A 14,564-nucleotide genomic window follows, 5' to 3' on the forward strand; every position below is an offset into this window, starting at 1 on the left:
TATATTGTGCACTCACTCATTGCCTGTCAGTCAGCAGAGAATAGTTGGACCTGTTAGTATTTCGCTATAATTCAGTGGCATTCTACTTAAATGCATGCATTTTTAGTGACATGAAAACGGACAGCACAGGAACCCTTCTGGGTTCACCATCTTCTCTTGGTAATTATTACACTGGTGTTTTCTGATGAAGTTGTGGATAAAGGGCACCGGTTTCGATTGGTAATTATTATACCCGTGTTTTCTGGTGAAGTTGTGGATAAGGGGGCATTATTTCAGTCCCGTAAGTGCTGGTGGATGAGGGTTGCTAGGTGCTGTGGAGACGTGGGCCATGAGGACGCCTTCTGCTGCCAAGAGCTGGTGGAGTTCCATGAGAATCAGGACAGGAGATGAGTAGGACATGACTGATGACTGCAGTAGATAGAGGTCTCAGCACTTTAGAAACCCAACTTTCGGCAAGCTTTTTTCATGGGCAGTTAGGCAAATGAGTGTTTTGTGGAGGGAGCTGCGTGAGAAAAAGCAGCTTTTACGTCTTCGGGGCACCACAGCCAGTCCATCAGAAGACAGTAAGAAGGAAAAAGCCCCAGAACTTGGGGTACAGGTGGGCAGTGGAGTCTGGGGTCAAAAAATGAGAGCATTTACTGACCCTCTTGAGATGACAGGTAGGATGGGGATATTCTGTCGTAGGATTATTTTGTCAAATAAGCGTGCTGTAGACTAACAGCCCAAAGTGTTTCCTACTCTCCAGTAATGCCCGGTGGCAAGTGTTGGTGGCACTTGGCTTGGTGACGGCCGGCAGTGTGGTTAAACAAACCCCTTCACTCTCTCACCTTCAAGGGTGGGCTTCTCAAAACACACCTGAGAATTAAATGCCTTGCCCTTATTGCAAACCACTAGAAATGGGGCATTTAACTTCCTAAAATACTTCTGAAAATCCCACCCATGATGTTTACTCTAATGCTGCAGTTAAATGTAGCCCTTCTTAATGGCCACTCCACAGTTCGCTGTTGTGTGGGCTGAATGAAGGCTTCTTTCCTCTCTTGCAGCTCACACCCCACGCGTATTTATACGGAATCATGTTCCCCCTTAAATGCTGTTGGTTTTGGCTCAGAAAGCAATTCCTTAGTGTTAACCTGCCCTTGTTGGTTGTTTTCTCAAGGCTTTGCGTCCTTTGTAATTCCCTGGTTATTGTCTGCGTCTCTTTTTGCATTTGGGAATAAAAAATAATGCATTTTTCTAGGTTTTTCTTTAGCAATGGATGGTCCGGTAGAGAATGCATTGCTCGGTGTCCTCTGGCAAGCCCCCCGAGGTGCGCTGCCTGTGCTGGACCAGGTCTGGCCTTGCTCCCAGTTACCTTTTATTGGGAACTGGGGCAGGACTTGGGTTTAATTAAAAGGTCTTTCCCTCAGTTTGCCCACTGCTGGATCGAGGAAGACAAAAAGAGCTGGAAGGATAAAATGGGTTGGCGGTGGCGAGTCATTTAAAGATGGTGACAGATGTTGGGCAACCAGATGGGTGCAAACAAGGTGCCCAACATCCCAACAGAGTGTTCCCCCTGCCATGACAGCCCTCAAAAACGGGAGAAATGAGTCTGTAGGAAAGCTGAGAAGGGAATCCATGTCCCCCAGCCTCAGCCAGGGTTGAAATGGGGCCAAGAACAGGTTTTGTTTCCAGCCACGCTGACACAAAGGCTGCTTTTTGGGTTTTGCTAGTTTTTGTTGCGTTCCCATTTTCACATTCAAAGAACAATGCGGACAGTTCTAGATAAACTTCACAGAAGCGCAGATCTCAACCCGCGTCCTGCAGTTGATGGAGATTTTGAGCGTCGTTAATTTAGAAGAAAAAGTAGTAAAATTAATAGCATTCCAAGATTTCAGACTCGGCTTTCCTGTATTGCTCCATAAATGTGCTTTTGTGGGGGAAAAAAAAAAAAAAAATTTCCACTACATACTTCTTTCTTGAAAATCCACCGCAGTCTTTTCTCCAAGTCAGCCTTTAAAAATATGCGCTGGAGACACCTGCTTGCTTCTCTCTGCGGCTGGTGGGGAAGAAAATGCTGCATTGACAGCAGAGTTTACAGTGGAGATTCACTTGAAGATGTGGTACCTGCTTCTGCCCCTCTTTCTCCATTCATTTGGAAAATTTCATGCTCTTTTTATTGATGAAATTTTTTTTGGGGGGGGAAGTCTGAATGGAAGGCAAGCTGGATTCTGTATTCATGCTTGCCTGTGGGCTGTGAAAACGGATCAAGACTGTCCCTCTTGATTCTATATCTCACTTTCCAAAAATAGGAAAAAAATCTTCAATATGTGTAAAAATATCTGCTGGCATTTACAGCATGCTTTGTAAGATAACCCCACTATAGTAATTTTAGCTCTTATGTATTAAGTTTTGGACAGAGCATGTTAACAGTTGCGCTGTGTAGTGGTGAAGCAAAGCAAGGGTGAGTATCTCGAAAGTGTGGGCAAATTAATTACTCGAAAGCACATGAAACGTACTCAACTTCCACGTGCTCGCGCTGGATCTGCGGGAGGTGTTTGTTGCTTTCTGGAAATACCCTGTTGGTGAGGACGCAGTTGGAAATCCAGCCCTTGAGCATCATTTGTAAACTTTGTGGAGAAGTTGTGTCAGGTTTGTTCATGGGCGCGAATCCCTTCCAAATCCTCCGAAATCGGGGGAGTTAGCCATGACCATGAAGGTAAACAAAAGGTAGAGAGGTGTACTGTTCCTCCTAATGAGTAATTAGACTTTAAAAATAGGTCTGTGCCTCATATTAATAGGGCCGGGCTATCAGCCTTGGTGAAGTGAGGAGGCTTTTGAGGAGCCATCAATGAATTGTGGGTTAAGGGGGTGAAATGCGTTAGGTCTGACACAGTCTTTTATGGAGAGTTGTGAAAATGGAAACTGTGCGGGGTGCTTGCAGATCATTCTTATATTCCTTTTACAGCAGGGCACAGCCCTTCTCAAAAATATAATTGTGGCTCTTTCTTCATAGGTTTAGCGCAGACACGCACGGTGAAGCTGGGAAGTGAAGCCAAGCTTCATTTTTGCCCTGACCGACTTTCAACAGCTTCACAGAAAAAGGGTTATTTACAAAGAAAGGCTTACGCCAGGACAAATTCTACACCAATAACATAGCAACTGTAGGGACGAAACTCAGTTTTGCTCAGAAAAATGGCAAGCAAGCCAGCCATTAACACGCGGAGGGGACTTGTTAATTCCCGGTCTAATTATGCATACTGTCCACATGAAATACCAACTAGTGATGCTAACCTGAGTTATTCCGACCAAAAATCTCACTAAGTGCTGCTGCTCGCGTAATGAAAACAAAGGAAGAATGTAGGGTTTAGATTTATGCAGTTTAGCCAATATTTGAAGAAATTCAGTAACTTCAAATTTGAGCATAGATGTAAGAAAACACACAGAGCATGGGAGGCTTGTGGGGAAGCACTGTTTATGACATTTTGAATATTTTGATTAAAATATTATTTTTTTTGTTGTGTACCTTCACAATTGTGTCTCCTTGTATTTGGCAAATTATCTAAACTTGGACTATGATAATCTCCATTCGCTGAAAAAAATATATAATTAAAAAATAGATCAGTGTACCGTTGCCATGAATAAGTGTGATGGCATTCAAAGCTGGAGCAGGGCTGGGGAGGCCCTGGAGAAGTTTGCAGAACTGTCAGGTTCGTCTCCTTTGGGGTTTGGTTTGGGGTATTTTTTTGTGGTTCATACTTTGTGCGTGCCTATGGTGGCAGCCAAAGCCAGAACTGTAATTCCTGCCTTATGTGTAGTGAGATCTTCAGTTTGGCCGTCATTGACTGTGGTTTGTATTTGAGTGCCAGCGCAGAAATTTTTCCTCCTTAGTGTGAGCCTCTGTTCTCTTAAACTGGACTTGGGCAGGTGTGATTTACTCCAGCGAGCTTAATTGCGGTAACAGCTAGGATAAACGCGCCTTGCCTGCAAACCTGTCCCGCGGCTTTCACAGGAGGAAGAGGTAAAGAGAAAGGGTTTTGAAGAATTGTTGATACCTACATAGTTATGGGATGGACCAGAACGTGTTCATTTAAGTAGGAAACAGGCTTCTGCTGATTTTAATGAAGTAAAATGAAGGGCCTGAGCCCTTCAAGTAACATATCGGCATGCTTTCTCTCTTCCTCACCAGGCCGGAATGATAAGAACCGATAAGGATGAGTACTTCATTGAGCCTTTGGAAAGAGGGAAGCAAATGGAAGAGGAAAAGGGACGGATCCACATGGTGTATCGGCGCTCGGCTGTGGCGCAGCATCCCACCGATGTGTTCCCCGATGTCCACAGAGAAGGTACGGTACCCCTCTGTTGAGCGTTTGCAAATCTCTTCCAGGTAACTCCAGCCTACGGCAGCTTTTGAAAGAGACAGTTTTGGCTGAGCTGTTTGAAAAGAAAGTGTTTAAATGTTTATTGCCACCAGTCATAAACTCAGTTTCTCCACGAAGAGCAGCGCACATGTGCCTTCATCTAGGAGACCAGAGCTTGGCCACAAAGTGTTCCCATCAAGAGATGTTACAAAATACTTGTTTTTTCCTTCCTTAAACCAAGGGCAAAGTTTGTACTGATTTAAGTGGAAACAAGCCTGAGCTCCACATAAGTTGGTAAGATATCGTGGGACGTATTAGTGGAAATACTCATAAGACTTTAATGTTCTGAGTTGTTATTGAGGCTCACCTGTCCATACAACTTCTGTTTGGGTCCTGTTTCTGTCTGTGCAATAACTAAATTGTGCCAATGGCTGATGCTGTTTTCCTCCGTCTACCGGTTGCAACTAATGCAGTTTGAAGGCAGTTGTCTTGATGGGGTATATTTTGACTTATCCAAGGATTCACGGAATCATGGAATCTTCAGAGTTGGAAGGGACCTCTAGAGATCATCTAGTCCAACTCCCCTGCTAGAGCAGGGTTGCCTAAAGCACATCCCTCAGGGCTGCATCCAGGCGGGTCTTGAAAATCTCCAGAGAAGGGGACTCCACAACCTCCCTGGGCAGCCTGTTCCAGTGCTCTGTCACCCTCACTGTAAAGAAGTTTTTCCATGTATTTGAACGGAACTTCCTATGTTCTAGCTTGTGCCCATTGCCCCTTGTCCTGTCGCTGGGAACCATTGAAAAGAGCCTGGCTCCGTCCTCCTTAAACCCACCCTTTAGGTACTTGTAAACATTAATCAGGTCCCCCCTCCACCTTCTCTTCTCCAGGCTAAAGAGTCCCAGCTCTTTCAGCCTTTCCTCATAAGGGAGGTGCTCCAGTCCCATAATCATCTTGGTTGCCCTTCGCTGGACTCGCTCCAGTAGTTCCCTGTCCCTCTTGAACTGGGGAGCCCAGAACTGGACACAGTACTCCAGTTGTGGCCTCACCAGTGCAGAGTAGAGGGGAAGAATGACCTCCCTCGACCTACTGGCCACAGTCTTCCCTATGCAGCCCAGGATGCCATTGGCCTTCTTGGCGACAAGGGCACACTGCTGGCTCATGGATAATTTGCTGTCTACCAGGACCCCCAGGTCCTTCTCCTCAGAGCTGCTTCCCAGCATGTCCGCCCCTAACCTATACTGGTGCTTGGCATTCTTCCTTCCCAGGTGCAGGACCCTACACTTGCTTTTGTTGAACCTCATTAGGTTCTTCTCTGCCCAGCTCTCCAGCCTGTCCAGGTCACGCTGGATGGCAGCACGGCCCTCTGGAGTGTCGGCCACCCCTCCCAGCTTGGTATCATCAGCAAACTTGCTGAGGATACACTCTGTCCCCTCATCTAGGTCATTAATGAATATATTGAACAAAATTGGTCCAAGTATTGACCCCTGAGGGACACCACTCGTTACAGGCCTCCAACTGGACTCTGTGCCGCTGATCACAACCCTCTGGGTTCTGTCACTCAGCCAGCTCTCGATCCACCTCACTGTCACCTCATCTAGCCCATACTTCCTCAGCTTCCTAATGAGGATGTTATGGGAGACAGTGTCAAAAGCCTTGCTAAGGTCAAGGTAGATGACATCTACGGCTCTCCCCTCATCCAGCCAACCTGTTATAACATCATAGAAAGCTATCAGATTGGTCAGGCATGATTTGCCCTTGGTAAATCCATGCTGACCACTTCCAATAACTTCCTGTTCCTCTACGTGTTTGGAGACGACATCCAGAATGAGTCGCTCCATTACCTTCCCAGGGACAGAGGTGAGACTAACCGGTCTGTAGTTCCCTGGGTCCTCCTTCTTGCCTTTTTTGAAGATTGGAGTGACGTTAGCCTTCCTCCAGTCCTCAGGCACCTCTCCTGTTCCCCACGACCTTGCAAAGACAATGGAGAGTGGTCTAGCGATAACATCTGCCAGCTCTCTCAGCGCTCGCGGGTGCATCCCGTCAGGGCCCATGGATTTATGAATGTCCAGCTTGGCCAAGTGGTCTCTGACCCGGTCCTCCTCAACTAAGGGAAAGTCTTCCTCTCTCCCGACCTTCCCCCTTGCCTCCAGGGTACGGGATGTGTGAGGGATGGCTTTATCAGTGAAGACCGAAGAAAAGAAGGCATTCAGTAACTCTGCCTTCTCTGTGTCTTCCACCACTAGGGCACCCGTCTCATTCGTCAGGGGACCTATATTTTCCCTAGTTTTCCTTTTTCTGATGATATTCTGGAAAAATCTCTTCTCCTCCATCTTGAAGATAATGTGGTTGGTCTGTCTGAGAATAATTATTGTGTAGTTTAATCCATTTGCTCGTACGTTTTTTCACCCATTTAATATTATACAAATCCTTGCAAGCCAACGCATTGCGTAGTGAACGCTGAGGGTTTTGACACCATGGGCTGAGGATGAAAGAGCAGCTCCGTTCCCTTTCCGCACTCCGCCTTCTTTTCAGCATCTCTCAGCTTCTCAAATTGCTGTTTGTACTTTGGGTTCACATGTTCTTGGAAAATAAAAGGGTTTGAGAAGAACAAGAACAACCACATACAATGCACCAAACTAGGATTAGATGCAAATATTAAGCAGAGAGGAATCAAGCAGTCCCTTATTGCCAGTCCCCGTGGACTTAAATAATTTGGTGTGTGTAACTTGGCGATGGACCTTCTGGGTCTACTTGAGCAGATTCAGTGTCTCTGTCCTCTGCAATCTACAAACGTGCTCACGGGCTTTATTTGTACGTGTTCTGGATCCGTGGAAGCCTTGGCAAACATCACGTAGCTACGACGTGGGGAAGGTAAGCGGGAGTATGCAGTAGCTGAGGCGAATTATTCAGGAATTTATAAATCTCAGTTCATAATACATGAAGATTGGTGAGACAATAGACGTCTAAATGAGGAGTCCTACCTCAGAATCTTTGAATGTTCTTTGGGATTTGGTCAGTCCTTTGAGGGTCTTAACATCTTCAGCTTCTTCCCATCTTCTTTTCTTTGGTCGGAGGGAGCACTTAAGAGCAGCAGCCCCTTTTTGTAACTTCCAGCCATCTTTTTAGTTTGTGTCAAAGCCAGGTGTCTGTACCTGATTCCTTGTTTATCAAGAAGTTGACACCAAAAAGGCTTGTTTCTTGTAGATCGCTTTATTTCATCCTTTGGCAGAGGGGGTCTGTTTCTGTGATGCTGTGCATTGTTATTTTAGCATTTGTCTGGAAAAGGTCTATGGAGTATATCATACAGGTCATCTGGGAAGCAGACCCGAGAAGCAGAAAGGTGGGTATGGATACGGATACCTTGAGGGCTTTCAGCGAGAAAGGAGCATCATGAAAGGAAGCAGAACTTCATCAAACATAGACAGACTGAGGGAACTTGCTGCATCCCATATAGCTCTGAGAAAGGTACAGCTTTTGATTTTAAATGGAAGCGGAGGGCACGCGAGAAGAGAGGTGCTTGTGTCTGCCACTTGATTGCAGGGCTTGCCATCTTGTCCTGAAACACCTGAACGCAGTGAGACGTTCCTGGGAGCGCTCTGAAGCCCGGCTGGTGCTCTGGGAAGCTGGACTCTGCGGGTCCTGGGTCACCAACCTGTTCTGCCCCTGGCAAAAATTAACAATTCTTTGGCTGCAGTACAGTCCAGCAGTCCCTCTTCATGGTTTGCACTGGGACATGTTTCATTGGTGTGTCACACACATATTTGTATGAAACATCTCTGTATTTCAACTTGCGTGATGCAGAATCTGCCGATTATTTAGAAGACACGTGGGCATGGTGCTGAGGGACACGGCTTAGTGGTGGCTTTGGCAGCGTTAGGTTGATGGTTGGACTCGATCTTAAAGGTCCCTTCCAACCTAGGCAATTCTGTGATTCTTAAAGGTCCCTTCCAACCTTTGATTCTGTGATTAGGGAGCTCAACCCCAGGCTCTGTCGCTTTATTGTGCTTTCTGTGACTAGTATTTTAGCGTTTATTTTCTGTCATCTGCAAGGTAGTTCTCTTCCATCCCCTTTGCTTCGTAACTTGAAGTGTACATTCAAGGAAAACTGCTCACCCACTTCTGTCCCACTGTGCTTACAGCTGACTTGTTGATATGTTTTCGGTTTAAAGTTCCTAGAGGAATAGCCACAGATCCGTGGATAATTCACGTGCTAACCATAGCTAGCTGAAGGTGCCCGGTGATGCTAAGGTATGGTCCAGCCCTGTAGAACGTGCACCTTGTCATGGTAGGGAAAGGGCGATGTTTTATATTTCCTAGTTTGCCACTGTATTTTAACCGAGCTCTGTTCCTGTAAGACACCCAGACCTTTCTCTCCCAAAAGTTTATATTCTTGGGTAAAACCTTACCTAACGTGAAAGAGTTGCTGCTACAAAATAGAAAATGTCGTATGGGGCTTTTGGCTTCCAAATTTATGTATTCTGGCACTGTCTTGGTTTTGCTAATCATTTAGGTCATTTGCTAATCTGTAAGGTCGTTGACGACACAACGCGAGTGGTGCTCGCATGTTCCTGTCTGTGCCTGTTGAGCTGAAGCAAACGTGCAAGTCTTACTAAAATTTGTCTTTGCAGAAGATTTTTAAGCTCCTTTTTAATGGATGTTATACACAGAAAAATCCCTCTTAATTATTGCCTTGCCAAACAGTTCCATGTACTAGACAAGCCGGGTTTTTTTGTACAGCTCATTTTCAGTTTAGAAGTGGCCGGAGCACCTCTCAGCAGCCCACATACGAGGACATGGGCTGATCCTGGCACAGGTATCGTGCGCCTGCGCTTTTGTCAGAATGCTCTGGAGGTTGCATCTGCTGTTGGTATCTTGAACATTCTCCTAAGAGGGTTTCTTAAAATGCCTTCAATGAGTTCTCTTCCAGAGGTGAGCTTCTAGAGGGGAGGTCTGTAATTTTCAGATGTGTCTAAAAGTCTCCGCTTGCCCGTGCGTTGTGAAAACTGGAGGTCTTTCCCATCTTTCATGGTTTTCAAAGAAAAAAGTTAGATGGAGGCTGGCTAATTTTCCCGCCTCGTTACTTTTCAGCTGGAGTGATTTCTTTGCTTTGAGCCACCTTTCATTACCATTGACTAAGCCCAGTTACTGACTACTCCCAGTTGGGTAAAGCCTGATCTTTACCATACTACTATCCTTATTATATCAAGTAGACAGTAGTTCCATCTGCAGTGTTGTTTGGTAGTTCCACCTTGGCTCAGATCAGGCACAACAAAGGAGTAAGTTCTACTGCTGTTATCCTTATGCCTTCAAGATGCTTTTTAAGATCCAAGCATGACCAAGACTAAATCCCATGGAGCCAGAGGAAATGTTTGACCCACGTGATGGGTTAACATCGCAGCTCTTGTAACTAAATAAATGGTAAGCGTTACTCGTGTTCACAGGAAATCTCTCTTACTTGCTTGTGACAGTTTAAAGCTTTTATACACATTTGAGTTCAGGAAACAGATCTGGCTATTATGCTGCTGTGAAAGAGTTGGCAGCAGTTGAGTATTCTGCTACATACAGACGCGGGAAAATCTTTCATCATCTTCTCTGCGCCCCGCGAGCAGTGCCCAGGCTGGAGGCAGAAATGTAGAGTGCTGTCTGCTGCTGCTTTACAAGTTCAGCCACATATTTAGCCAACACAGACAAGAATCCAGGGTTTCAGTAACAGATGAGAGATGACTCAACAAACTAGACATTAAGATTAAAAAGTACTTAAAATTGTTGTTGTCAGTGAAGTCGTTCTAAAAACTGGGAAGCGTTGGGTAAAAGCCTTTCTCCGCAGTGAAACAGGACGTACTGCCTTGTGTTCTCTCTGTAAGAAGTTGTTTGATAAGATGCTATTGCTGTGAAAGCATCCGACTAGATACGGAAGAAGCTTTCCGTCTGACAGGACATCTGGTATTCCTGTGGGATTTTAGAACATTTGGGAATTTACTGGACATTTTTCAAATGATGGGACAGAATGAGCGTAGGAGTTCTAAGTAAAAAAAAAAAAAAGCCCCAAGTTTTTAGCAACGATGTAGTGGAGCACTTGGAGGTTTGTGTAGTGTGTCTCATGGGATTAAGCACACACATACACAATGATGATTGGACTAGATGATCTGGAAGGTCCCTTCCAACCTCGGCGATTCTGTGATTCTACGTGCCGTTCCTATTGATGGTCCCCGTGGCTGTCCACGGCCTCTCCAGGGAATGGTGTTCTCACCGTTGGCCTTGTGTAGAGATTGGGTTCCTCATCAGCGCCTTGCACGAAAGACTCAAGAAGTCAGATAGGAAATCCCACCTCATTCATTTGAGGAATGCCGTGGGATCACAAACCTCTAAACATTATGGGCAGGCCTTGGTTTACCTTCCCTCTGCACGTCTGTGCTGTGGAGCTTCTGCTTCTACACACACTGAAACACTTACAGAGTCTTTTTTTTTTTTAGGTATTTCTTTGTTTACCTCTTTGATTAAGCATAGGGAAAGCATTTTTGCTTTCATTAGCAGAAGACGGGAAGAAAAGTGAAGTGCTAAGATAGCACATGCTCTTTTTTCCCCCTTCTTCTTTAATTTCTTTTTTAATGTCTTAAATTTCATCTCTCAAGTTAAGGAGCTTGGAAAATATACCAGGGGCTGAGCCTTTAAAGAGATGGTACAGTTATCCTTTGAGCTGATGGGCGTCTGTTCTTTGTGCGTGTTCGCACCCAATTTAGACTCCTTGAAGGAATACTTGATTAATTATTGCCTTTTGATACCTCACTCTTTTCCGTCATTCTGGTGTGAATATGATCTCTTGCATAGAAATGGCCCTGAATATTTGGTGGTTGTTTTATGCATGTGAAATGCCTATGCTCTCACTCTGTGATACCGGGGAAATGTGGATAATTTTCCATATTTTGACAGACGGGTGGCAGGAGTGGTTATTTGTGTTGGGTTAGTTCTCCTGGACAGAGGAAGCTCTTCCTCTTCTGCAGGACTGGAGCCAAAGCCTCCCCTGGGAAGTCCCAGCTATTGAAAACCACTTAAACATAGTCGGATGTGACACGTCAAGTGGATTCTCCCCCGGGAACAGCAAAGACTTGATTATTCTTCCTTGCGAAGAACTGGGTCAGACAGGAGTCATGCAGAAAACCATGTGAAAACCGGTCAGCTCGTAACGTTTAATGCAGTCGTGACCTGGAACAAGAATGCTCTTACCACATTTTCAAAACACGTGTGCTGTCCTAATTTTTTTAGGACACATTGAGAAAATGATTGAGAATTTGTATCTGTGCTTAGAAGCGAGGGGGAATCAACCATCGTGAACCTGGTGGGGAATATGAATGAAGAGGTATGCGCTTACAGGAAGCGACAGTGAGTTGGGACAGGCTGCTCAGATACAGACGATCTTCTCACTAGGCTGGGTAGAAATATAGAGAAGCAGGTGGTTTTCAGAATTTCATCAAAATTCCCAGGTAGTGCAGCATGCTTTCATTTTACTTGTGCTGGAGGAGAAACGCAACCCAGAAATAGGTTTATTGGCAGTAGGGACGTAGCAGCCCAGCAAACCTAATGAACGTTTCCAGCTTTAGAAGAGGTGATGGATGCACAAGAGTGAGGAGGAGGTCTTATTTCCACAGCCAACAGCCTCGGACCGTCCATGAAAAGGGGGGAACTCCTCGCGTGAGCTGTGATGGGTTGCCACATTTAACCTGACAAATGGTTATTGTTAGTCTGAAATGAGTGAGCTGCTTAGAGAATAACCCTGTTCTGAAGCGTTCCGGCTTTAGCATGCTCTCTGTCTGGTACTGTACCACGAAGGCAACTCATGCAAGGCTCTACACTGTTTCTGAAAACATTTTGAAGAGTTGCTATACTGTAGAAGGCATATGAAAAGCTGTGTGACTTGGCGTCCCTCGCTAATGGGGACATACCCTGTGGGACAGCGGCTTGCGGGATGCCACCCGGCATGAGCTCTGCTATAGCATTTGGTGCTCCGTGGGGTCCCTCCTCTGGGATTGGAGGATGCTCTGCCTGCGGTGGGGGTGCAGGTGCTCAGGGAGAAGAGTACAGCTTCTGAGGGTTTGTTTTAACGACACTGGACGTTTGTTATTAAACATCTGGGATGAGCGTCCAGTGTAGGTATGGTCTGGGGATCCTGCCGTAGAGCAGGAGGATCTCTAGAGTTCTTCGCGGGTGTGAACACGCCCGATGGTCTCCTGAGGGCTTTTCCATCTCGGATTGCCCTGGGATGACATTCTGTAAGCTTGACCTCCCCAGTCACTTAAGTCTTGATCCTAAAGACACCGAACATCTGTGCTTCTCATTTTAGCTGAGTGCTACAGGTATGCGCGATCAGTGTCCACATCACGAGTGTTATTCCATTATTCCCAAATAACGTCTGTTAAAGAAGAAATACTTACTCTTAAGGGCAAAAAGAAACAAAGATCAAAATACTCCATATTGGGGGTGAAGGGTCTGGGGGACAGAGAGCAAACGAGCTATGCATACAAAGCTGAAAAATCTAGAAGAACGTATGAGGCTGTCATGTTAAAACATCATTTAAATAAATCTCCCAGATTTTATCACTAAAATAGCTTTTCACTTAGGAACGGAAAGAAATGCTATCCGGACAAGCCTGAGTTGGAGGGGTTTGAAAGTACAATGATGATACCATTCTGTCTGGACAGGACGAAAAGAATCTGTTCTCCTTTGTTAATAAGCTGACAAACATCCCGGAGATGTGCGATCATTAACCTTATTCCTTGAGAGCATTCAAGAAACAACAGAAACAGGCCAAGAACTGTAGAGTTTAGAATCAGATTTGCACCCAGGAGGCCGCCTTTGCAGGTTTTGCTGAGTTAGCCTCGGGAGTATGGTAAAATAAAATCCAAATTGTATTTCTCAGAAACGTAAAAGCCTGATCCAAGTCCACAGGAGTTGGTGAGAAGACGCAGATTTACGTCAGTGGGCTGATGAGGCAGGTTTTGGATTGGATTCTGCTTGAGCTGATCACAAAGGGTTTGATTTATCTTTCCTCCTGTTCACTTATTTATTATTTTTTTCCATGAGCACTTTTTTCTCCTATAGAATTGACAATCAACATTAAGCTTGAAGATTACACAGCATGCTAATGTACTCCCAAGTTTTCCTATTTTATCTTCCTCTTCACATCATAGTTGTTTTTGCTTTTTAAAATGACAACCTATTCACCCAGAGAGCACTTGAGATTAAAGTATTTTTGTAATTACTTCCTAACAGTGGGAAACAAGGAATAGGAGCCTTTATCTCCCAGTTTCCTTTCAGAATGTTCATTTTCCCTAAAGAACCAGAGTGCTTGTGTGGCTGATGGGGTTGCCATGGCACTGGGTTCCAGTGTCTTTGTCCCAGGTGGGAACCATGTAGGAGGAAGAAATTATTTGGGAATTGCTCCTGGTTGCCTGGGAATGGAAGCCGGGAATAGAAGGTAGAAGAATGGGAAGACTATTGCCGGCTTCAGAGACCTCCCTCGGCACTTCCCCAGGCACATCAGTGTTTCTTAGGGACGACATTGTGCCAGAAGGTGTCTGAGCTCTTTCTCAGCGGAATTTCTCATGACCCGCGTTCTGATGGAGGATGTTTTAGATACCACAGAGCACAACACACAAGTCTGTGCGTCAGGAATAACGGGAAGGAACTGATTTCTGTGGAGACGTAGTGCAGAACGGTTTGTAAAATGCTCTGTTACAATACAGGCATTCTTGTCTAAGTTGTCTTGGTGGCGATAACCTGTGTATGTACTTGTCTAAAGACTCGTTATCCAGAACTGCTAGAGCTTTTGCTTTTAAATCAGCCTTCTTCTGTAAAATTGAAACGTACTAGGATTCATTGAAGTTCTTGATTGAAGTTTGCTTTGTGGTGTTAGGTTTTTTTTCTTTTTTTCTGAGTAACAGTTTGCTTAATCCAAGGAAAGGCAATCAACAAAGAACTATTCAAACAGGAACAGCGTGTCATGGTACGAAGGAAAATGAGGATTGGTGATGGATGTATTTACAGTACATGGGGAAAAAAGAGAAGGGATCTGAGGAGAAGGAGAAGTGGGAGAAAACTGATGAGAAAACCATCAAGCGCTTGTGGAAATGGAAGTAGATGAGTAATCTTTGAGTGCAGCGGAATCACAGCCCTCTCCAAGGGTTTGCGTGAGTGTTTGCACCGCAGATGGAAGTGTGCCCTCGGACGGGT

The 14,564-nt window shown here is 45.2% G+C and overlaps 1 protein-coding gene across 1 annotated transcript in view; it reads left to right on the forward strand.

Annotated features, from left to right (window-relative positions):
• Positions 1–14,564, forward strand: part of LOC128910089 (A disintegrin and metalloproteinase with thrombospondin motifs 3-like) — a 109,289-nt gene that overhangs the window by 30,001 nt on the left and 64,724 nt on the right. Inside the window, exon 4 of the mRNA XM_054202936.1 lies at positions 4,166–4,322. Within this exon, the coding sequence (XP_054058911.1) occupies positions 4,166–4,322 (157 nt within the window). The remainder of the gene's footprint in view (positions 1–4,165; positions 4,323–14,564) is intronic.

This window comes from Rissa tridactyla, chromosome 5, assembly GCF_028500815.1.
Source record: "Rissa tridactyla isolate bRisTri1 chromosome 5, bRisTri1.patW.cur.20221130, whole genome shotgun sequence".
NCBI lineage: Eukaryota > Metazoa > Chordata > Aves > Charadriiformes > Laridae > Rissa > Rissa tridactyla.